The sequence below is a fragment of the Phytophthora ramorum genome (assembly GCF_020800215.1).
Source record: "Phytophthora ramorum isolate Pr-102 chromosome Unknown Phyram_PR-102_s0003, whole genome shotgun sequence".
NCBI lineage: Eukaryota > Oomycota > Peronosporomycetes > Peronosporales > Peronosporaceae > Phytophthora > Phytophthora ramorum.
This window is the reverse complement of record NW_027150649.1, coordinates 535,122-558,370: the sequence shown is the minus strand read 5'-3', so window position 1 is coordinate 558,370 and position 23,249 is coordinate 535,122. Positions and strand designations below refer to the sequence as shown.

At 52.8% G+C, this 23,249-nt stretch overlaps 8 protein-coding genes across 8 annotated transcripts; 3 read left to right on the top strand and 5 right to left on the bottom strand.

Annotated features, from left to right (window-relative positions):
• Positions 1–54: 54 nt before the first annotated feature.
• Positions 55–5,551, bottom strand: KRP23_3330 (uncharacterized protein; the record flags this gene model as incomplete). The annotated part of the gene is made up of 13 exons (XM_067888167.1): positions 55–306; positions 382–456; positions 547–3,099; positions 3,176–3,207; positions 3,277–3,306; positions 3,377–3,453; positions 3,527–3,612; positions 3,682–3,750; positions 3,832–4,389; positions 4,466–4,651; positions 4,712–4,825; positions 4,894–5,376; positions 5,459–5,551. 13 exons carry the CDS (start codon positions 5,549–5,551, stop codon positions 55–57), a joined length of 4,608 nt encoding a protein of 1,535 aa, XP_067747434.1.
• Positions 5,552–10,344: 4,793 nt separating this feature from the next.
• KRP23_3329 (Ubiquitin domain-containing protein DSK2b) lies at positions 10,345–12,156 on the bottom strand (the record flags this gene model as incomplete). The annotated part of the gene is made up of 3 exons (XM_067888166.1): positions 10,345–10,714; positions 10,791–11,904; positions 11,976–12,156. The coding sequence occupies 3 exons, from the start codon at positions 12,154–12,156 to the stop codon at positions 10,345–10,347; spliced, it is 1,665 nt and encodes a 554-aa protein (XP_067747433.1).
• A 125-nt stretch (positions 12,157–12,281) lies between these two features.
• Positions 12,282–12,932, top strand: KRP23_3328 (uncharacterized protein; the record flags this gene model as incomplete). The annotated part of the gene is made up of 3 exons (XM_067888165.1): positions 12,282–12,471; positions 12,543–12,623; positions 12,697–12,932. The coding sequence occupies 3 exons, from the start codon at positions 12,282–12,284 to the stop codon at positions 12,930–12,932; spliced, it is 507 nt and encodes a 168-aa protein (XP_067747432.1).
• A 46-nt stretch (positions 12,933–12,978) lies between these two features.
• KRP23_3327 (uncharacterized protein) lies at positions 12,979–13,392 on the bottom strand (the record flags this gene model as incomplete). The annotated part of the gene is made up of 1 exon (XM_067888164.1): positions 12,979–13,392. One exon carries the CDS (start codon positions 13,390–13,392, stop codon positions 12,979–12,981), a length of 414 nt encoding a protein of 137 aa, XP_067747431.1.
• A 1,342-nt stretch (positions 13,393–14,734) lies between these two features.
• KRP23_3326 (Outer dynein arm protein 1) lies at positions 14,735–16,968 on the top strand (the record flags this gene model as incomplete). The annotated part of the gene is made up of 8 exons (XM_067888163.1): positions 14,735–15,187; positions 15,249–15,485; positions 15,557–15,789; positions 15,860–15,937; positions 16,001–16,121; positions 16,195–16,284; positions 16,349–16,423; positions 16,486–16,968. The coding sequence occupies 8 exons, from the start codon at positions 14,735–14,737 to the stop codon at positions 16,966–16,968; spliced, it is 1,770 nt and encodes a 589-aa protein (XP_067747430.1).
• Positions 16,969–18,249: 1,281 nt separating this feature from the next.
• Positions 18,250–19,269, top strand: KRP23_3325 (uncharacterized protein; the record flags this gene model as incomplete). The annotated part of the gene is made up of 1 exon (XM_067888162.1): positions 18,250–19,269. One exon carries the CDS (start codon positions 18,250–18,252, stop codon positions 19,267–19,269), a length of 1,020 nt encoding a protein of 339 aa, XP_067747429.1.
• A 275-nt stretch (positions 19,270–19,544) lies between these two features.
• Positions 19,545–20,570, bottom strand: KRP23_3324 (Endonuclease 1; the record flags this gene model as incomplete). Its single annotated transcript, XM_067888161.1, has 1 exon — positions 19,545–20,570. One exon carries the CDS (start codon positions 20,568–20,570, stop codon positions 19,545–19,547), a length of 1,026 nt encoding a protein of 341 aa, XP_067747428.1.
• Positions 20,571–20,942: 372 nt separating this feature from the next.
• On the bottom strand, positions 20,943–23,222 carry KRP23_3323 (Serine/threonine-protein kinase ssp1; the record flags this gene model as incomplete). Its single annotated transcript, XM_067888159.1, has 1 exon — positions 20,943–23,222. One exon carries the CDS (start codon positions 23,220–23,222, stop codon positions 20,943–20,945), a length of 2,280 nt encoding a protein of 759 aa, XP_067747427.1.
• Positions 23,223–23,249: the final 27 nt, after the last annotated feature.

Here is a 23,249-nt window from a genome sequence, read left to right as displayed (position 1 = left end):
AAACATTTTAGCATGTCACCAGAGATGGCAAACAGTTAGACCTGCCAGCTCCCTCTATTCAATAAAGTCTTCCAGATCAGCGAATGCATCTACGCCATCTTCTTCGTTCAGGAACGCGTCAATAATAGGGTGACGGCTGCGCAGACGCTTTCGGCGTTTCCTGACGATCGGGACAACACCGAGCAAACGTTGTCGTGCCCTTGCTTTCCCACGATGAGCATTCGTTTGATCTGTCGGCGCGATTTTCTCTTTAACTTGAGACACCAATGCTTTCAGACGATTAGTTGTGGCTTCAGGTAGCGTGGTCTACAGCGTGTTCGATAATGACAAGGTAAGCTATAGGGTACTTGAGCTATTCAGAAGATCGAGGAAGCTACGTACCTCTTTCAGCCATGCTTGCACGGTCCCCGGAACTTGCAGGAAAAATATGTCCATCTTGAGTAAGGTTGCCGAAACCTACAGCCAAAAAAGAGAGAAAGAGAGAATTGCTAAGTTAACTGTGTGTCCGTCAAAGGAACTAAGCGAGTTCAATCCAGTAAACCGTACCTTCGTTTTTGTTCCAGTGTCTCGACTTGCATCCTTGATACCATCGACCCATGTTCGACTTCTCAGTGCAGACAGCACCGAGGCTTCAAAAATGCTGATCGTCACCTCATGCGTCAGACCACCGTCGGCATCGAATGCCTTTCGCAAAGATCCACTTGCTTTGCCAATGCGTAAACCGAGTTCGACCATGTTCAGCATCTTCAGTAGCACATTTCGGGTCCACCATGAAATATCACGGTTGTTGCAAATCGCTCGGTTGGCCAGTTCGTGAATCCGAATGTAGCCCATAATTTCCTGGTGATGGGAAAATGTGCAGGGCCCGCTACCAGAATTCTTGGTGGTGATAGCACTGAGAAGCGAGGACATAGATTGATCAAGCACGACCAAAACAGCCAGAATGGCAATGCTTTGGCAAGCTTCAGACTGGAGGTGCGGAATACGATCTCGATTGGGAGTGTAGGAGCTACCACTGTCAGCGTTTGCTTCGACGACTGCATTGGGGTGGTCAGAACTAGCTGATACATCCGAGTCGGAAGAGTAACTGGCGTCCGAATCAGAGTCCACTCGTAAGCCGTATCGGGATCTGGCATCGAACCCTTGTCGTAGACGCTTCTGACGCGATGGAGTACCGTGCTTTTCCTTGTTTTTTATGAGAGATGGTCCGTACTTAGGGCGGCCCTTGCTTGAGATAGTGGAGGTGATAGCAGAGTTGAGTCCACACGCCTGAATAATGCCTTCAATCTTGCTCTTCATTGTCACGAAAGTCTTTATGTGGAGTGCCAGATCGGGTGGCAGGGAAATATTTAGGAGAAGGCGAAGAAGTCGCGGCTTGTACACGACATTGTCACATAGGATATCGTACGCAAGCGAAGAAAGTGTATGCCACTCAGCGCAATCCACGTTCCAGTCCTCCATTCCCGCGCCGATGTTACGAAAGCACTTGCTTAATGATGCGCATGACACAGCCAGTTTCGCAAGCCCATCCTGCTGAGCGCACTCCTTGACGTCACTCAAAAAGTAGCGAGACACAAGGACAAAGTTGTTGCCATTGGCATTTCGTTGACCTTCCGGCTCTCTATGTTGACCAGTCCACGAAATTCTTTGTAGCACAAGTCCAAGTTGTTCGTGCACTGAGCGGAGATTCGAAGTCTTCAGCATCGCCTCCATGACCCGTCCAATTGCAGCACAGACGTGTTCAAGCATCTCTTCTCCTGCTTTAGTGTCTAACAGCACGACTGTCTTCGCGTTTTTTCCTGGTGCTACAAGATGCCTCGCCGATGTTGGAAATTTGGTAGAAATGGAATCAGCATACACCGAAAACCTGGGAGCAGGCTCGTCACTTTTATCGTCCGTAGCCCTGGGAAGATATTCTGATCTCCGTGCATCGTCGGAGCTGGATGAATCTGACACTGCTACAATTCGATTCCTAACAGAGAGATATATGCACAGCAGCATTTCAAGGATGGGGCCAGCTTCGTTCAGTGCACCCACTTCAATATCACGAGGAAAAAATGCTCCATGAAGCTCTTCATCTCCAAGTGCACTGTAACACGAATCCAGTGCAAACAGGGCCGCGTCAAAAGACATTCCGCTTGGCTGTTCGTTATGTGATGTCCGAGAATCATCTGCCCCCTGGAGTGCGCTTTTGATCGCAGTCAAAATTCGAAGTCGCTCAGGTTGTAAAACTCGGCGAAGCCCGTACGAAGCAGCCCTGAGATACTCCTTCGATAAGCTAGTGTCCATTTCGCTTGCGTAGTGGGTAGCAAGCTTCCGCACCATCCTATGCAAGCTGAACTGTACTTCCATCAATGACCAAACCGAAACGCCTCTGTCATCAGCACGAAACGCTGCCAAGCCCCGGTAGCCCATATCTTGGTCGCCAGAATCCTGCACAGGCTGTCGCCACGTCAGCATTTCAATCGCAACATTGCAAATTGCGCATCCGATGTAGATGCGTGCTACAAGCTTCCACCAGGCACTCTTTTCGTAAGCTTTAGAGGGCACAGACTGATTTAGCAAATCATCAGAGTCCTGGCAGATCCAGTGGAAAAAATATTTCCAGTTGGGAACCAAGTCGACGAGCCACTGCTTGATATCACTGTCTTTCTCGCTGAGAGCCTCGATGGGCAGACCCTCTGAAGAAACTTTCGCTCGAGTTGCAGCTGTTTGGAATCCTATCAAGCATGATAGTAGCTTCTGAAAGACGAATCCGGTCGATGCCGCTCCGTCCAGGCTTGCATTTTGCTGGTAAAACGCGTCGAGAGAGCTGAATCGAAATCGAGGCAGAACTGAATCCTCCTCTTCATACTCATTTTCGCTATCTCCATCATTTCCATACCCCACCATGCTCGAGATAGTTGGCTGAATGAACTTTCCAACTTCTTGCGACAGGAACCTCTGGAGCTCTTCCCACGAGTTCTTACGCAATGAGATGACGTGCTTCTCCAACTGAGTCCCACCAAACTTGAACAACTGCTCTAATCGACCAAATGACCAAGCTTGGATGTCGTGGCAAGCTGTGATACTGTTTTTGAGTGCGGAAACAATCTCTTCCTGCAGACAGTCGCCACGTCAGTGGTTGCTTAACATACCAACAACAATCCAAACCAAACGATGTGTAACCACGTACTTCTTGCTGTTCATTAAATGGTAGCTCGTGGTCTAGCCACGTACACCACATGTCAACAGCAAACTGTTGATGCAACCGGGTACCAGTAGAGAGAAGCTTACGTAAAAACACCATCAAAAAGTTATACAAATCTGTAAAGTACAAAAGTGGCATACACGTTAGGTTTCTCAAACAGTCGTTGACGGGGCATACAACAGTTACCTTTGTACACTGCTGCCAAGCGGGAGGCAATAAGAAAAAACTCTCGAGCGCTGTCAAATGAACGTTGAAACTGCATACTTTACGCAGTAACAGATACACATCAAGATCAGCGGTCGTCAAGCAAAAAGCACCTTACTTGCCGGTTGTTACCTGAGCCAGTCTTGAATAGCATTAAGGTGCGGGAAAAGCTTCCCTGATTGCGAAATAAATAGTTGTGATAGAGTTTCTCCAGCGATCTACACAAAACAACAAGTACTGGTCAACCTCAGTATGTGCCCTGCAAATGCAGAGACTCGATGTATTACCTTCCTCTGTGCGGGCTTTTGGGAGCGCTCAAATAAGCTGCTGAGTAATTCAGAGCGCGTCTCTGGGGCCTGTTGAGCGCAACAACAAAAACAGTCAGATCCAAGTCCAATTACTGCAGTGCGAACCAGGCAACTGAAGGAGTCGCGTACCGTCTCGAAAACTGACTGTAACAGTAACAACGCCACTGTACACTTTGACGTCGGCAGCTTGCCATCTTCATCACTTGTATGTCTTTGCTCTGTCCAGAAGAAAGCAATATCCATCAAAAGAAGAGCTTTCCACTCGCGCGCATGAATTTGTTTGCCGCCGAAATTTAGCAGGAGTTCCACTTGATCAAGCACACGTTTCTCTATAGTGTTGTTTGGCGCTCGCGAATTCGCGTCCATCAGTGACGTGGTAGCATTAGACGCCATGATATCACTTTCCATAATCCGCCATGCGAGCTGCTCAATGTCTGTGAACACGGAAGCTTCTGTTGCAACGCGCGAGGATGACGTTCGGTGGTGCAAAATTGGCTTGGATGCCTGGAGCGAATGCAGCAGCAGGAAAACATCGCGCCAGTCTAGCGTGAGGTCCAATCCGCCGAATTCAGAGTCGTCGAACAGGCTGCTAGCATCCTTTATGTCGACGTTGGCATCCTCTGTCAGTTTACTAGACCGAATGGATTCGCATACAAGCGAAACGATCCGTGGGGACTGGTGAAAACTCTGTGTGGCAAAACAATTAGGCGCAGCATGTTAGCGCGACGCAATCAGTCCGCACGAAGCCACATCTCAAACGTACCATTTGCAGGTTGAACTCTGCCTCCTGTCGAAGATGCACTGGCAGTTGACGCAGCAAATAGCGAACAATCCCAATCCACCTATGGTCGCCCGTCACACTCGCCACCATAACACACTCCCGGATCACGGGGTTCATCGTCTCACTCGCCATTTCTGGCGACGTCGTCACCATGCGCTCCACATTCTCCTACAAGCATAAAACAAAATCAACAACCGCCCCTTCACCTCCATCTTTCTCTCCACCCACCTGAAGTTGCTGCCAGCTCTCTCTCGACATCAACGTCGTGTCGTCCACCAGCACATCCAACAAACTCGGCACCGTCTGGCAGCTCCACGGCAACTCTAGCAACTTGGCCAAATTCTAGCAAGAAAACGCAAAATTAAAAAAGTGAATCACCATTCTCCACGTCTCTCCTCCATCTCTCCCACCTCACTGGCAACTCGAGTCTCTTCGTCTTCTCCACTGCCACTGAGCTCCCCCACCATCCCCAGAAAGTACGGCACGAGTCCTAACAACTGGGGCAGCACTTTCCCCGGCTTCTTCTCGTGCACCACCTCCCCCAGGAAGGAAAAGACGATCTCCAGCACCAATTTGAGCTCCTCCAGCAGCTCACGTCTCCGCACGGCGTGCTGCGCTTTCGGTAGTGTCCGCAGATCCTGTAGCCCGTCCAGAGCCGCGGCGTAGCCCAAATTGATCTCCGTGAGCAGCTGCATGCTCTCGAGCTCGCTGGGGCTGCCCCGGCGTAGCACTTGGATGATCCTAGACGCGGCGCGCAGCCGCGTGGTCTCGCACCGCACCAGCAGGTGAACGAGCGGCAGCCAATCATCCTCCACCAAGAACTCGCTCTTCTTCTTGCCCTTGGATGCACATTTGGCGTCGCGCGGCGCGATGCCGTCCAAAAGCCCGTTGAGCTGCGAAAATGTCACGTTACAAGGTGAGTATTAGCGCTACGGAGGCGGGTATTGCGTGAGGATGAGGCGGGAGACGCAGCACCTCGACGCCGTCGATGGACTGCAGGTACTGGCGCACGGCATCGGCGTCCGTGGCGCTCGCACGCAGCAGCTCCCGCGCGCTGCCGTGCTCCATGACAGTTTGTACCGGTATTCTTTAGGTTTCAAGGTAGCTGTTCTTGTAGAGGGGTTTACCGGTACTGTACCGGTGATTTGTTGGGCCTCACCAAAATACCGATTTACCGCCCTCTCCCTTGTTTATTTTGAATTTTCAACAAAAATACCGGCCCGAGTCCCGACCGGGGTAGTCACCGGCTACAATTGTTTGTGTGCTCACTTCAAGCCGGGCAAAAATAACAATGGCATCCACAAAATTGCCGCGTGATGGCATCGAAGGGGGAAATCAAGCAGAAAAGAACATCGTCGAGAAGATGGAAATGAGGATGCAGCCCGCGCCATGCAGTTTGTCAAGTCACGTAGCAGTTAAGCTCTTACAGCTGAAGAAAAGTATGATATCCTCGCACTTCAGGCAAGTTTTCGTGTAGATTACTGCGTCGTGCCACGAAAGGAGTCTACTACCAATAATATTGCGTGCTTACTGGGTCGTTCAAATAAAACAGTCGGTGCGATTTGGTCTACATTTCGATCTCATGGTACGGTTGTAGTCGCTGGCCACCCTGAAAATCGCATGACCAGGTTACTACAATGCAACAAATGGTTCGGGATTTTGTTCGCTGCAGATGTGAAACACGGACAAAGACAACAGCTAAAGATATCATGCATCATCTAGCAGAGCAGAGGGTTTGGCCTTGGATACTACAGATATTGACGGTACAAAAGCCGCTATGCGTCAGTACAGAGATGTTTAAATAAGCATGGCTACACTAGAGGTATACACAAGGACAAGGCGTTGAAGTCGCCACCCACCAATGACTTGGCCATATCTCAGCATGTGCAGAAATGACCAGCAGTGACATCGCATCACGTCGCATCGTGTACCTTGACGAAAGATACATTCATCAGCATGACACGAGGCACCACGATTCGCTTGTCGACCCTATGGATGATTCCTCAGTCAAAGTCAAGCACAAAAGGAGACAATTTTATTTCGTCGCCGCGATTGTTGATGGCGATCGCACTGTTGATGACGAGGTTCGTACTCCAGAGCAGTGTGTCCATCTCCTTGCTGACACAGATGACACCTTTTGTAGGAGGCAAACAAACAGCCGATTAGTACGGTATGTTCTGTCACGATTACTTTATCGGCTGGATGGAAACTTTGCTGGGTGTGTTGGACTCAACCCCCCCCCCCCCCCACCACCACCACACACACACACACACACACACACACACACACACACACACGCACAAACTGTTTAATAGTTATGGACAACGCAATGTAACACAAAGTTCTGTCACCTAGCACACCAAAACAAGGCAGTAGGCGCGCAAAAATGTTGACAGCTATGGTGGAATACGAACTTGAACTCCCACCTCGTGCGACAAAAACAATCCGATGAGATCGACTATCGAAACACATTGAAAAAAAGTAGCTCCTGTTGTTGTCGAGATGACCAGGTTAAGAAGCACGAGATGGTATACACCCCACCATATCACTCCGATCTGCAGTTCATTGATCTCGTATGGGCTAATATGAAAGGCTCCGATGGACGCCAGTTTTATTCAACAAGTACAGCATTTACTGATATACAATCACGGTTAGAGAGTGAATTTGCAGAACTGAAGTCTTCAAGTGTTCAAGGTTGCATAAATGCAGCCAATAAGCAACTTATGCGCCTAAAGCTGCACCTCGAAGCTGTGGGCGCCTGCTCATCTGAAGAGGAACTCTCGTCTGAAGAAGAATACAGCGACACTGAATAATCTAAATATTACAATAAACTTATGCTTTGATTGGTTAGTCGGTTGGCAATATTGTAATTACAATCCCATATTGCATCCTTATAAGGAGTTGCAAAACCGTTTATAGGAGTCGAATTCACATCAAATTTCCAAAAGAACGACATGGTGAAAATTGATGACTGAACCACCAATCAAATCGCTAGGAAAAGACGAATCGAATGATGTATTTAAGCAAGGGGTAAATAAAGCGTCCTTGTTGCTGTCGACCAATGTAAAGAGCAATACGCCGGTGCCAGCGTACTGAAGCGGTCAAAAGCAATATCGCGATCGACATCAGTAGAGAGATCACGCTCTGAAGCTGACAGCATCAGATCTGACAGCCACTCATATCCCATGTGCGAACGAAGGCAAAATTCTACGCGCTTCATAGCTCAATAATACTATCATTATCTTCTTGTTATGACCACGAAAGGGTATGTCTTGTCGAGCAAGGTGGAGGCATACGTCAACTATAAGTTCGATGCGCCTATGATTCTGAACACGTTCAAGCTTGTCAGCTCTATCCAACACAATTTGAATGTCATGAAGTGCTAACTGCACTTCAGCAAAAGCATCCGCAGTATTGATGTGTCTTGATCACCTAGCACTGACATGTAACAAGAAGCCATCTCGACTTGTAGCCTTTTCCAGTTTCGAAAGCCTCTCGAAGGCTGAGTATAAGCGCTAATCTCTTTCCCCGCTATCATAACCTCTCTACTCAGGTAACAGTACACACAATACGCTGCATCTGTCTTCGGGGAGTACTCTAACCATTTGAAGCACTTAAACCAAACCTGCTGAAACGATCTCATGCGGCCACTAAAATCACGTGATGTAGTCTCGGCTGGTATACACATTAGCGTACGTACGCGAGAATAACAGATTGACGTAAATTCGGATCGTCTTTGAGCTGGTTGATGAAGTACAGATTGGGTGATCTGTCAGCCGGGTCGAGGCGGACGAAATCATGGATGGTGCAGTTGCATGGGTTAACCGGGATGCAATGCTCCTCGCACCAATATAGAGCGGCTTGCTGTTGACGATGCAAGTGATGTTCTTTCGCATCGACGGAGATACTTGGGGGCGTGTGGGTAGGCGTGATATCAACTTCATTAGTCGCAGGGTGTGGACGCCGGCCGAAAAAATTGGCGATCGCTTTAGTTTTGAATCTTTTCCAAGGCATGTTGTCACCGACGCACGCAAAATTCCTGCCTGCGAAGCCGGTTACACGTTCTCGATTCCATCGGGAAGGGGCAGCAAAATTTACCGACCCGGCCCCCCTTGCTATTTGGTCTGGCTCCGCATCCGCTGTAGATGTGGCCCAGCACACGCGCTGTCGATAGCTCCTCGAGATGCCAGCCACGCAGCCTGCTTTTGGACATGATGTTGTCCACAACGAAGGTGTGGTCCACATAGTATTCAGATGTTGAAGCCGAGAAGCTGAAAAGAGCAAGCGCGGGCGCTGTGTGAAGCCGAGCAAGCCCAAGGAGCCCACGTCCGCCTTGGCGCACATCCCTCTGTGCGTTCTGCTCGCGGGTTGAATTCGCGCATGGCATGGAGGTACCGCCCATGTACGAGTGCTGGTGGACCGCGTGAGTCGCGACGTCGAGTGGCTACGTGCAGAGGTGCGACTGGCTGTTGCTGAGGAGAGGGAGCTGCCATTGACTTGATACATGTGTTGCAGTGTGGTAGAGAAGGAAACGTTCACGAGCCATCTGCTACAGCTCTCGAGGCAGGTGCAGCAACAAAGGGCACCACTCCGACGACGTGATGCATGAGCCCCAGGCGGCCGTGGTCGCTGCAGGTGGAGCTAGCCGTGTCCTGTACCCGCTCGCTCGTGTTGTCACAGGTCGGTTCTCGCTTGATGCATTCGCATGGAGTAAATCGTCACTAGCGTATTGGCATTCTTATTGTAAAGGTGCAACCAAATGAGAATCACGGTGACTGTGTGCTGCGTCGCATAATTGCTGACGTGGGTGCGACATGTTGGATGAGCGTGATGGTCGCCAAGTCGCTCTCGCGTCGGCATCCACGCCGAACGAGTATCCTGGGCTGGCTGAATTCTCATTGAGCAGTCGTACGCCTGTAAGTGCCCGTCGATCGTTTGGAGGCCCAACAGCTGGGGCCGTCGTTTGCTGGGCTCGATGAACTTGGGAAGGACTCGTCGACCACGAACGACGGCAAGAAGATGGCCATCGTGTTCCTACGTATTGAAGCTGTTAAGCTGGTAGGAAGCTTAGACACTTGAGGAGAAACCGGGAAAATGGGAAGTGAGTAGATTGAAAAAACATCCAAAGCCCTCGCGGGGGACATCTTACAGCTACAGCCCTCCTGCGCTCTCACATGCCGCTACAGCGTACGCTCTTGGGCTGTGCCTGATTGTGGCACCTTGAAGTCCAGAAGATGACAGATATCTGCGCCATCAAATTGATGGCACACACTCCTTTGATCCAGGACGCGCTGTTTCAATTTGAGAGCGGTCGAGCGACCGCTTTCAAACTGTGACAATATAATTTTCTAGAAGCTCTCGGCCAGAATTTAATATTTATTCATTTAACGAGGTAACCTTCAAGATTTGATGGCATGGACAAATTCAGAGCGGAACGAAAATTCGTTTTCAGAATCACTTGCATAAAGTATGTGGATTCGACAAATTGAGAGCGAAAAGTTTGCCAAACCTGCGGAAAAGTATGTACTGGATATACATTTTTACAGGTTTTGCAAACTTTTTGCTCTGAATTTGTCGACCTCATCAAGTCTCGCAGCGAATTTATCCATAAAAAACGAACGTAGTGATAAAGTACCCGGCTTTCGTCCGGATTGGGGGAGGGCGCTTGCAGAAGGCTGCATCACGACCAAGCGCGAGTTCGAGCTGCTCTGGGAAGAAGGACGGGTGCTTCAATGGGCCTCGAAGAATGCTGCTTGCTTCATGTACTTGGGGGGAGGACGAAAGGACGAAAATGATGTAACCCCCGGGAGAGGACGAGTACGTTGTTCATGTGTAGGATGTGGTTGGATGAATCATTCCTATTATATGGCGCCGCTGAGCAAACGTTCGACGGCGGCGTGCACATTGCCGAGCGTGGCTTGTAACGCGCGGACGTTCTGGTCCCGATTGGGGAAGCCCATGTCGTTGAGCTGCGTGAGCTGGGACGCGTAAATCTCCTCCGGGTTGCCTGCAGGCGCAGCAGGAGAGCTGCCGGGTGCTGCCCCACTGAAACCGGCGCCAGGGAAGCCACCGAACATGGCGAACGGATTCGCGGCTGCAGGGTTCGCTGCACCAGCGGCATTATTGCCAGGGAGGCCACCGAACATTGCGAACGGGTTGGCGGCCGCAGGGTTCGCTGCGCCTGCAGTGCCCGCGCCAGCGGCATTGTTGCCGAGGTTCAGTCCTTCTAGTCTGTACATTGCAAGCAAGAGTCAAAAGCAATTAGCATCACAACGGGTTTGCCGAGCAATGCACCACCGCAACGTACCCTGGGACCAGTCCAGATCCACGCAACTGGTTCATGGCGTTCTGCATCTGCATCATCGCCTGGAGATTCTGCGGGTTCATGGCTTGACGCAGGAACTCGGGGTTCGACATCATTTGCCGCATTTGCGGGTTGGCGTTCATCATAGCAGCCATCTGCGGGTTCATCGCCTCCATCTGCGCGAGGAACTGATCCGGGTTGCTCGTCACTTGGTCCATGGCTGCTTGGAACAGAGGACTCTGCATCATCTGCGCCATCATCTCGGGATTGCCGCCCATGCTTCCCATGCCTCCCATGCCTCCAAGGCCGCCTAGACCCGCGGCCCCCCACGGGTTCGCACCAGCACCAGCGGGTGCAGTGCCAGTAGCAGCCCCCGGAGCGGCCCAAGGGTTCGCACCAGCAGCAGGAGTTGACAAGCTGGGAGTCTGCGACGTGTTGGTCGTCCCACTGGCACTGCCACCAGCAACGCCAGGCATCGTAAACGCAGGGCCGCGAGGAGCAGGCGCACCGCTCGCCGCGGCGTCCATGAGCGGCTCCTGCACGTCGTGGTACATGCGTCTAAGCGCGTTGAACCCCTCCGGGTGGCTCTCAATGTTCCGCAGCGCCGTGTCTTGGCTCCGCATCATCTCTCGCATGGCCGCGGGGTTGCGCATGGCCTCCATGCTCTGCCGCAGCAGCTCCGGGTCGTTCATGATGTGGCTCAGCTGCGGATTCTGCTCCATGAGCTGCTGCATGGCCGGGTTGCTCTGCATGAGGTTGCGCATGACGTCCGGGTTGCTCATGATGCTCTGGATCATGGGCGAGTCCATCATCTGCCGCATCATCTCGGGGTTCTCCATCATCTGCTGCTGCATTTGCTGCATGCTGGGCGCTCCGCCGGCGCCCAAGTTGCCGAACAAATTGCCATTAGCAGCTCCAGCGCTGCCCGCGCCCGTTAAGTTACCAAACAAGTTGCCGTTAGCAGGTCCAGCATTGGGGAACAAGGGGGAGATCGAGGGGTTGGCCGGTGCAGAAGCAGCAGCAGCTGGGGGCGGCGTCGTGGAGGCTGCTGCAGCGGGTCTCGCAGCGGTGCGCGCCGCTCCCTTGACAAAGTAGATCGTATCTTCGGCCTGGATGCCTACACAGCAGCGCGTAGCTTAACTGTCAGTGGTTGGCCTGGAGTTGCTGCAACGTTCGCAACGTACGTACCATAGCTGGCGAGCGTCTGCTCGTCCTTGAGCACTTTGCCTTTGTAGATGAGCCGCTGCAGCCCCGCGGGGACCTCCGTGGGGCCCGCGAGCACCTCCTTGCACTGCAGCACCGTGCCGTCCAGCGCCACGTCCACCGACAGCTTCTTCCCCGCCGTCGTCTTCACGTGCAACGTCACCATAATCCTTCGCAAGAACTTCTGCCACGCTCGCCTTCTTCTCTTCTTGCCATCGTACTTACTCGAATGTTATGACCACACAATAAGCACACAAATATTAATTGTAGCCGCTGCAGTTATTAGATAGAATGTCGGAGCCGATGGACGTGGTGGAGGTGGACGCCCCCGAGCCGCCCGTTAAGCGCGCCAAGACCGAGACACCGGCACGCACGTGCCAGTTCTGCAGCAGCAAGAAGCACGTGGCCGCCGGCTGCCAGAAGAGCGCGTGCAAAAAGTGCTGCCTGGCGCGTGTCGGGGCCTGCAGCTCGCACCCGAAAGGTTGGTCCATACAAACACCAACGTGACGGGAAGTTGACACTTAGTGGTGATTTTGCTTTTGCTTTTGACAGAGGTGGAGAGACCCGAGCCGGAACCTGGCAAACCCAAGAAACCCGTGCTCAAAAACGAATTCCGCGAGACCAATTTCCACTGTACGGGACATTAATGCAATGGACCATCACAAAATGGGCGCTTATATATGTTTTTCTTATATATTTTTTGCAGACTACGGCGAGACTGTGACCATCTTCTGCGTGCGGGACTTTTTCGAGAATAAAAAGCTGAGTCAGGGCGTGCTGAACGACCAGGAGCGGGCAGAGCGTGTGAGCGGCAAAGTCTGGGGCCGCCGCAAGAGGAAAAGTGGGGCAAACTCCGAGATCAAGCAGCTGATTCAGTGTGCACTGGGCAAGAGGCCAGCCCCACCCGAATATGGAGCGGTCGTGGGGCTCACGGACGCATAAAGAACCAATTACTTTTTTCAGGTCTTATATTCGAGGTGACAAAAAGTTAACCTTTCATCCAGCACGGCACGTCGTCTCCTGCCTCGGAAGAATTAGGAGGTGAAGACTCGAGGTTGGGGTCAGGAGATGGCGAGTTGGTGTCGGGTGCTGAGGTTGCAGGGGTCGCGGGTGCTTTACGGTTTTTTAGGAACACGATTTCTTCCTGGAGTTGTTTGGTGCGAAATTGGCAGTCCCGGCAGTACTTGCGTGCACCTTCCAGCTCCACGGTGATGTCTTCAAGTTTCTGCTCTTGAGCGGCGTTGGCGTTTTCAAGCGCTGCGACTCGCGCTTGTAGATGTTTGGTCTGGGAGCCAATTTGACCCCTGCGGGCTTTCAGCTCGAGGTTCTCTTTTTTGAGAGCTGCGAGCTGCTCGGTGAGTTGATCTTCGGCGCGGGACAATTCGCTGCGCCTCTTTTCCATTTCTGCCGCCCTTGAACTTGCACCTTTCAGTGTCTTTGCAGTTCACAGAACAGCAAACGCTTAGCGGAAAGTGTTGACGCCGCGGCTCTTGGATTGCTTACCTTCGTCAAGGCTCGCTGCTTCTCTTCGAGAGCGAGCTTCTCCTCTTCCAGCCTTCTTGACATCATTTCATACTCTTCCCGTTTCTGCTTCTCGCTTGTCAATGCCTACAACTTGGAGGTTAGAAAGCTCGTGACAGAGAATGCGGACATCACACTCCAGTTACCTCTTGAAGTTGTTGGCAGGTTTGATGAGCTTTAAGGAGCTCACTTTCATATTGAGCGCATTTCGATTCGAGCTCAGCTATCTGCGTGTTCACCAGTGTATGAGTCGTCAATGGCCGTGCAATTCATGAGCCGCACTCAAACGGAGCATACTAAATTGTTCTGCATTTGCTGATCCTGCAGAGCTCGCTGCAGCTTATTCTCGAGAGCATATCGATCGTCGAGACTTTGTTGCCGCTCTCGCCGAAGATCGTCTACAATTTGTCGATGTGCCTTGCTGTCGCTCCTAGTTTGCGTTTGATCCTTTTCTCGCAATCTTCGCTGCTCGAGTGCTGCCGTGCGCTGAGTTTCGCTTTCAACTTGAAGCTGCAGCAACTTGAGTGAGTGGTGAATGAAAGGGAGTCTACGGCACGTAGTCGTACCCGTTCACATTGAATTTGCAGGTGCTGCACTTGCCGCTGCAGTTCCTGGTTTGTCGTCGCCATGTCACTGACAATGCGAGCGTGTTCATCCTGCTCTTGTCGCAATTGACGATCGTGACCTGCAAATTCTCTATCGACAGCGTTTTGCTTGCATCGTAGCATCTCCACCTCCTTCTCCTTGTTCGCGAGCTTGACCGTGAGCATTTCAAGGAGTTCATCTTGCACTCTCCGCTCTTCCTCTTGGACAACTGGACTTGATGATTGGTTATCCCAGTTCGAACTGCCCCGTACATCCTGCAGAGTGACAACGAGTGAGATAACCACGAAATGAGAGCGGTCGGCGTTGACGTACAGATACCACGCGGCCCACGCGAAGTCCGCCGCCTCGTTTCACTATTGGTAGCTTGTGAGGTTTCACGGGTTTTGATTTTTCGTGTATTCCGCTGCTGGTTGAGGACATGGACTGACGCTGAGCTTTCCAAGACATGGCCACCAGATCCAGCAAAATGTGCAATGTAGAGGCTGCAGTGCTTGAAGTAAACGGTGAGCGATGCGATCAACGATGCTCAGACGAAAATACTTAGCGCGTTTCAACTCGTAGGAGTTCACGTCCGACTCGCAGCAAGTTTAGTCCCCACGCGCAGACCTCTCTCCGCAATGTCCAAGTCGAACGTTCGAGCGCAGAGCGAGCAGCTCTTCAACCTGCAGGTGCAAGGAGACAAGTATGCCAAACTGCTGGTGGAGCAGAAGCATCGACTGCGACAGCTTGACGATCACTGGAAGAAAGTTCACGAAGAGCTCAAGGAACTGCGCCTGAAGCGTGGTGAATGCGACCAGCGGGGCGGAGGTGCCAATGCAGTCCGCGCTCGGATGGCCGATGAGCAGCGGGAGCTCATGAAGCTCGAAAATCGACTATCTGCTTGCAAGACCCGTGAGAGCAAAATGGTCGCGTTCAACGCTGAGCTTCGCAACCGAGTAGACGAACTTCGCGCCAATCGCGTCTTGAGCCAAACCGTGTTTGAGAAGAACCAGCGTCGACTGCGCGAGATCCAGAAGCAAATGCAGGAGGCCTTCCGTCAGTCGACCCTGATCGTATCCGAGCGCGATCGGGTAAGTTTGATGTTTTATTTGTTGGAATCCAGTCGCCCAACTAACTGATCGATATCCGCAGATTCTGTCCCAAGCGAACTCGTTGTCTGGCCAAAACATGGACGAGCAGGAAGCCTTTGACCAGGTCTACCAGAGTCTTGCATCCATCATCAAGCGCGAGAAAGAGAGTGCCGAGTCGTACAGGAAGCAGATTCTCGAGCAGGACCCAATGGATATCTCGGACGATTTCATGCGTGGGAACATGAAACTTGAGGATGAACAGCAGCTTAAGAAGACGCTACAGATGCTTGACATGACGGTACGCTCTGCTATTGCTGTAGTTGTCGTTGAAAAAGGGTTGAACCCCTATTTCTGCTACTTCGTGTGTAGATGCTGGAAGACAAGCAAAACATCGCATCCATTAACGAAAAACTGCAAGAGTTTGAGACGACATTTGCCGCTCTGCAGCAAGAGATGGGAGTCGACGACTACCATGAGCTTGTTGAAGTGTACTCGAGAAAAGAGGAGGAGAATTTTGCACTCTTCCGCTACGTTCAAAGCACCAACAACGAGGTCGAGCAACTCGAAGATGAGAAGCTGGCACTCGAAAGAGAGATTCAGAAGTGAGAACCTTGCTGGCCTCGTTAGAGAGTGAGGCACTCATTTATCGTTGTCTGGTGCAATCACGTGTAGGCTGAAGAGCGACATGCAGGACGGTAGTGCGAATGCACGAAAGCGAATGGTCGATGACCTAGTGGAGACGCGTCAAAAGTGCGTCGGTAGCTCTCTCCATGCTGGGATATTGAGGTACTCGCTGATAATGTGGTGCTGTAGGATTCTGAAGGAAAACTCGGAGATCGAGCGACTTCGAGCTGCAGCAGCTCGGGAATTCCAGCCGCTGGCACGTGTTGTTGACAGGCTCTACAACGCACTAGGTTGCAACGACGTCATGCCGGTAAAGATGATCGCAAGTGCGTTAGTTGCAATTACCAGTTCTCTAATCTGTTGCCGCGGTAATTCGTATCTAGCCTGTGGTTGGGACCTCGACTTCGGGTGGCAGTAGTTCGGATACGTCAAAGCGGACGAGAAAGCAGTCGGAAGATCAACTCGCGCTGGTGGTACGTATGTGTTGAGTAGATGGAGCAGAGAATGCAGGATACTCACCCGCTTCCTGTCGCGTAGGCTCGCATCAACTCCATGAACGATCTCTTGGCTGCGCACGGTATCACCGAAGGAAACATCCTCCAATTCCTAGCGGTCAGATCATCGTTCGCCTAGGACGTATTCAAGCGTGGTGGTCTAACGACGTTGTTGCATAGATCATCGAGGAGCGGAGCAACGAGCTCATTGAACAGTTTTCGCGCCGTCTTCAGTACAAGAACCCAGCAGAGGCCCAACGCGCCTCGTTAGGAGCAAACCTGCGACCCAGTGATCCTACCCGGTCTGTGAATGCGGTGCGAGCGCTTTTGCCTGATTTCCTAGATGGCCCTGCAACGAGCAGCGGGTATGGAGGTGCAACCTCACCATTAGCGACGAGCCCCGTGCAGTTAGCATCAGCGGCTACGTCATTTGGGGGGACAGGCATCGAATTCAGTATCGACAGACGGCTGACGGGGACGAACGCCTCCATCTCCGAGGACGAGCCAGAATCACCCCGTAGCGACGACGAGGACAGCGATCGGCCATTGACCAGGGTAGAGCTGCAGAAGCGAGCAGCCAAGAACTTTGCGAGCCTTCAGTCTTCTCCGAAGCTGCAGCCTATTCGCTCCAGGCCCGTGCTGCCGAAGAAGAAGAAGTACTGACCGCTTCAGTAGAGAGCCCTTAAGAGTGGTTGAGCTATGGCGTTCGTCTTATGGCGCAGAACGACGAGCTCAAGCTTTGCGAGTAAACCAGTAAACCACTCACAGACTCCGCAGCAAATATCAAAGTACCAATCGATGTATATTCTGTGTCTGGTGTTGCGGCTAAATCAAAACTTACACTAGCCTTCTTGTCAAGGATTGAGTGATCGAAAATGAAAGATCAAATACTCAAGTGCTTGTTTCGTGGCCACGACACCACAGCAGTGGTTCACAGGCGCAACGTCCCCCAACAGATCCTATTGGCCAACAAGACCTGCTTCGACTACGATAACCAGCTTTCCCCGATCCTTTCCTGCAGGTTGAAACACCCACTGGGGATGCAATGCCTTTGGAACTTCCACCCTTCTCGGAGTTGATCTTGATAGGGCCAACGCTTTAATTCTCCACGAAACGCGAAATGCCAACGCAATCGCAGCCGCGTTTTCTTCGCGCTGTCCTAAGCGCATAGCTCCTGTCGCCGCTCCTCTTCCTGCTTTTTCTCCAGTGTCCGTGTTCTCTGCGGCGCTTGACGTTTTTTTCAGCTTCGTCGTCTTCTTGAATCCAGCTTGCGCATGCTAAGTTACTAAGCTTTTGCACGAGCTGTTGTGAAGCAGGAGCGAGAGCAAGACCTCGATCGGGACGGAGGGTATTTCTACGATGATCAATGTCATTTTCACCACAGAGTTACGCGGCTGAACGTGGCAATCAATGTTGCAATTGCAGATTTCAGGTCATTCGAAGTCCTCGCCGTGTACAGCTCGTCGTAGGAGGCGTCTCCCTACTGGGAGAGGATGAAGTTGTGTTGCTCTGCAGCGTTGGCTTGAAGCTGTCAATGCTGAAGCACACGTATACTTCGGGCCGCTTTCCGTCAAAAGCACCGAACACAGTGCAGCGCTTTCACTAGAGCGAGAGCAGACTGACATTTCGCTCGCGAGCAACGGCTGTGAAGTGTTGACAAGTCGAAGGGCTCAACGACACCCAACAGGAGCTGGTGACTGCCCGTTGCAGACGAGCTCTTTACCCGTTTATGGCAGGCTTGCGTGAATGGACCTCATGCATGCGAGGCAGGCTTCAAGGTGCTCGCTGGCGCGCAGAACTGCGGCCCTAGTTTCTGTACGACAGGCCTCTCCTTGATGAGCGAACGTGACTACGCAACCTTCGCGTCTACCAGTTCGTCCTAAGCATAGCAGCAATGGCATCAGTCGCTTCATTTCTCCTTTCGCACTGGGACCAACACACAGGATGAAGGTTTTTGCAGTGGTGACGGCTCTTGCGGCTTGCACGGGTTTCCTACCCGCGACTCAGGGCTGGTGGGACAACGGACACATGCTCGTCGGCGAGGTGGCCGCGCAGCTCCTGTCCTCGGTCGATGTTAGCACGATCGAGAGCATTTTGTCGAGATGGGACGACGACTTCCCCAATACGGGCGAGATCGCCACCAGTGCGGTGTGGATGGACCTCATCAAGTGCACGTCGGCGACCTCGACGTGTCCGTCTCCGGCTTTACCTTCCATTACGAGCATGAGCGACTGGCACTACATCGACCTGCCGCTCAACATTAACGGAGACAAGTGGAAGAACAAGGACGCGGACCTGACGCTGTTCGACGAGACCATGGGTGGAGATGCTGTATTGGTCATTGAGGGCAACATGAAGGCGTTCAAGACGACCAAGTCCAAGTGGGCGGCCAACCTCATCCTCCGCAACTTCATCCACATCTTCGGAGACTTGCACCAGCCCCTGCACACGGTGACTGGCATCAGTGAGGACATCCCGGCGGGTGACGGGGGTGGCAACAGCGAAATATTTGCGTCTCCGTGCGCCTTCAGCAACTTGCACGCAGTTTGGGACGCCGCTGGCGGTTTATACAGCCTCAACAAGTGGAACCTCAGCATCGACAGCTTCAAGCCGACGCTCCAGAGCAATGCGTCCGAGCTCATTGCGCTACTGCCGAGCATCCCAGACAACTTCACCTTCTCCCAGTACGAGAACGTGACGTACAACGAGCTGTACACGGCGTTGGTGACGGAATCGGTCCTGCGCGAGGTGGTTCTGGAAACCTACGACTACGCCAACACGATCGTGTACGCTGGCTTGGACCTGAACGCCACCAGTTCCGGCGATTACCCGTGCCCGCCGGACTCGTACATGGCGATGGCCGGTGAGATCTCGCAGAAGCGCATTGCTATCGCTGGCAGCCGTCTCGCGGTCATCCTAAAGCACTTCGCCGCGCAGCTCCGAGTGCTCGGCTTGGCGGATTAAGCTTCTTAGACTATCTGTTGCGCTGATTAAAATAACATCAGCCTAGCGGTTGTATTACGTGCCATCCGTTGACTTCAACGTGATCATCGTCAGTCGCGATTAGATGGAGCTAGTCGCGATCCTATATCCTAAATGGATGCTTGCTCTTCTAGTTCCCCAGCGCGACGTGGTATAAGCTGAGGATAAAACAGTAGATGATTCAAAACATCCAAGCGTTCATTCCTCGACTTCGGATCACTAAATCGTCATGGACAGCAAAAGCAGAGATGTGCAGTTTAGTCGGCCAAGCCAAGCGTACGCAGTTGCGCGGCGAAGTGCTTTAGGATGACCGCGAGACGGCTGCCAGCGATAGCAATGCGCTTCTGCGAGATCTCACCGGCCATCGCCATGTACGAGTCCGGCGGGCACGGGTAATCGCCGGAACTGGTGGCGTTCAGGTCCAAGCCAGCGTACACGATCGTGTTGGCGTAGTCGTAGGTTTCCAGAACTACCTCGCGCAGGACCGATTCCGTCACCAACGCCGTGTACAGCTCGTTGTACGTCACGTTCTCGTACTGGGAGAAGGTGAAGTTGTCTGGGATGCTCGGCAGTAGCGCAATGAGCTCAGTCGCATTACTCTTCAAAGTTGGCTTGAAGTCGTCGATGTTGAGCGCCCAGTCGTTCAGGCTGTAGAGACCCCCAGCAGCATCCCAAACCGCGTGTAGGTTGCTGAAGGCGCAGGGAGAGTCGAAGTACTCGCTGTTGCCGCCACCGTCGCCGTCCGGGAAGGACTCGCTAATACCAGTGACTGTATGCAGAGGCTGGTGCAGATCTCCGAAGATGTGGATGAAGTTGCGCAGGAAGAGATTGGCTGCCCACTTGGACTTGGTCGTCTTGAACGACTTCAAAGCTCCCTCAATGACAGACACAGCATCGCCGCCCATGGTGTCGTCGAAGAGTGTCAGATCAGCCTCCTTGTCCTCCCACTTGCCGCCGCTAATGTTCACCGGCAGGTCAATGTAGTGCCAATCGCTCATGCTCGTAATGGAAGGCGAAAGGGGCGACTGACAGTACGAGCTCACGGACGTGCACTTGATGAGGTCCATCCAGATAGCACTGGTAGTGATCTCGCCCGTGTTGGGGAAGTCCTCTTCCCACTTGGACAATACACTCTCGATCGTGGCCACGTCGGCCGAGTCCAGGAGCTGCGTGGCCACCTCGCCGACGAGCAAGTGTCCGTTGTCCCACCAGCCCCGAGTCGTGGGCAAGAAACCCGTGGAAACCACCGCCGTCGTCGCGATACTTGCAGCAAACACCTTCATTGCGGGGGTGAGGACGAAGACACTGACGCAAAGGTCATGCTCGCGAATCAAAAGAGATTCGTCGCCATGACACTCCAATCTGATCCTCCACTACGGAGCCTTCGTTTTGCGTGAATGCTCGTCTGCGTGGTCGTACCTGACGCAGCCTGACTTGTGCTGTTGATGTGTAAGCAGACCCAACGGCTGTGGTCTGACACCCGATGCCGTCAGACCAATACGCGGTTGTGCATTCAGCAAACGTGCACAATGGCAATTTAGTTTAGCTGGTTCACTTCAACGCCCAAATCTTTGCGAGTCTTGTCACGAGTTGTGCACAGCATTAACTAAAACTACATGTTGTGGCGCTTATTCACTTTTCTTCAGCTCTTCGCCTCAGCTTTTGCGTCCTCGGTGCGAAATCGAGAACCTGCACCCCAGGTATATGCACGACTTGAGCACTGACGTCACTCCTTCCCGTGTGATCATCTTGTCGTGCTCGTCCAGCAGCATGTACGGCTTGAGCGATGGGTGTGTCTTCGCGACCTCGTCGAATTCCGGACCGAGCCGCCAGCCGTTGGCCGCGTACTCGGTCGCCCACACCTCGTGCGAGTTTTCGGCAAGCAGATCGACGAGCATCATGACATCCCACGATAGCTGAACATGGTCGACGGGGAACGGGACGTCTCGCGTTTTCAGCTTGGGCGGGCGACGGTAGGTAACGTGGACTCCGAGAGCAACCACACACTTGATGATTTCGTCGACGGAGCACAAGTTGCGACCTCGGGCGGTGTCGTCGAGCGCACGCATCGGCAGCATGCAAGGGTGCACCAAACGCGTGTCATCTCGCACGTCGCCGTACTTCCAGCCAGCTAATGACTTCCCGCGGCACCAGTCATAGTGCATCTGCGACGCGACAAGCTCCCGGTGTGGCTGGAACCATCGAGGAAGTGCCGTCTCCGTCGTAACGATTGGATTCGGAAGGTAGTCCTCACCAGTCTGAGGCAATGAGGTGTCTGCTGAACCCTCTAGCGCCAGGTCACCTAACGTATCATGGCGAATCGCGGCTGCCATTTTCAGGAACCGGTTCTGGTGCACGGAGACGGCACTTCCCAGCTCGTGATCTTCGATGGAGAGCGTCGGAGCTTGCTTCAGTGCTTCGACCTGCTTGCGTAGGCTCTTCGAGTCGATGTTGCGGTGCGTCCAGCGGTGCTGCAAAATGCCTTCCAATGTGATGCGCTTCTCCGGGTCCTTCTCTAAAATCTTCCCTAACAAGTCCTTTGCGTCAGCGTCTGCGCATGAGGCAGGGTACTCGAGAGGATCATTCTCGATTTTCTCAAAGAGCTCGGTCACGTCGCTGGAGTAATACGGCAGTGATCCGAACAGCAGCGCGTACATCGTCACGCCAATCGCCCAAATATCGGCTTTGAACGCACAATAGGCGTCACCACTGAGCGATTCGGGAGGCAGGAACTGGTACGTGCCTTTGGTAGACTTAATCATGCCTCGACGGTGACGCTCGCTGCCGTCTGTGGCAACGGCGAGTGGCTTTTGCAGTGAGGGAGATGGCATCGGACCTTGGTTGATATCCCACAGCTCGATTGCCTCGACGTCTTCTTCGTCGCGGAGCTCGCCATCCTCCTCTTTAAAGTAGTGAGCGACTCCAAGGTCTCCCAGCTTGCACAGCGTGTGCTCCTCGTTCGCCATCAAATTTTCTGGCTTGATGTCGCGATGAGAGAGATTGTTCAGGTGTAGGCCCTGTACAGCAAGCACAAGGTTTGTCACGTACGTGCGCACGGTGCTTTCGTCCAGCAAGCAAGCACTGCCACTTGCAGCGCTCTTTGCTCTCGAGCTGACATAGCATTTTCGTGCGCCATCCCACTCGGCAATGGCGCCGCCACCCATGTACTCCATAACCAAGTAGTAGTTCCGGTGTTCAGAGTCTAGGATCACATCATGCAAGCGGATCACATTAGGAAGATTGCTCGCCTTCTTCAGCAGAGCCACTTCTCGTCGAACATCCTCGGGAATCGCATTTGCCTGGCTTGTTTGAACGGAAGGCAGCCTTCCGGTGGCAACAGGAACAGCTCGGCGATTGGGAATGCCTTTGCTTTTCTGAGGAACGAACTTCTTGATTGCAAATGGCTTGCCCTGCCAGGTGTAGAGCGACACTATGCCCGAGGCACCTCGCCCGAGCTCCCGAACCAACGAGTACTTGCCTGCAAGCAGCTCGCGAACTGCCAGTCGATCCGCAACCCCCGAGGTAAATCCACTCGACGTCTTGTTGATTGCAGACAGCCACGTGCTTTGATCTTCCAACGTCTTAGTACGGAAAACGATCTTCATCCCGCCTTGGGTGCTTACTTGAAATCCGGCAGTCGACTTGTCCTCGGTCTCAGTTGGTATGCCATCACTACTCACAGCCGACGTCACCTCGGAAAGCGGTCGTGCATCTGCAATCAGCACGTCTCCGCCGAGCACACTTCCGTACGACCCAGAGGGCTGGCGGCTGGTTGCATTGCACTTGATCAGCGCCGAGTTGACTCCATCTAGGACAAACCATCGCTCCTTCCATTCGCCATCTTTGCCTTGATACTGCAGAAGTCCTTGGTGTGTTGCCTGAGTCGAGCTACTCGAGAGTCCGAAGCATCCGACTTCATGGACTTCTGCCCCCATGTCGATCTCGGAGCAAACGCTTGATCG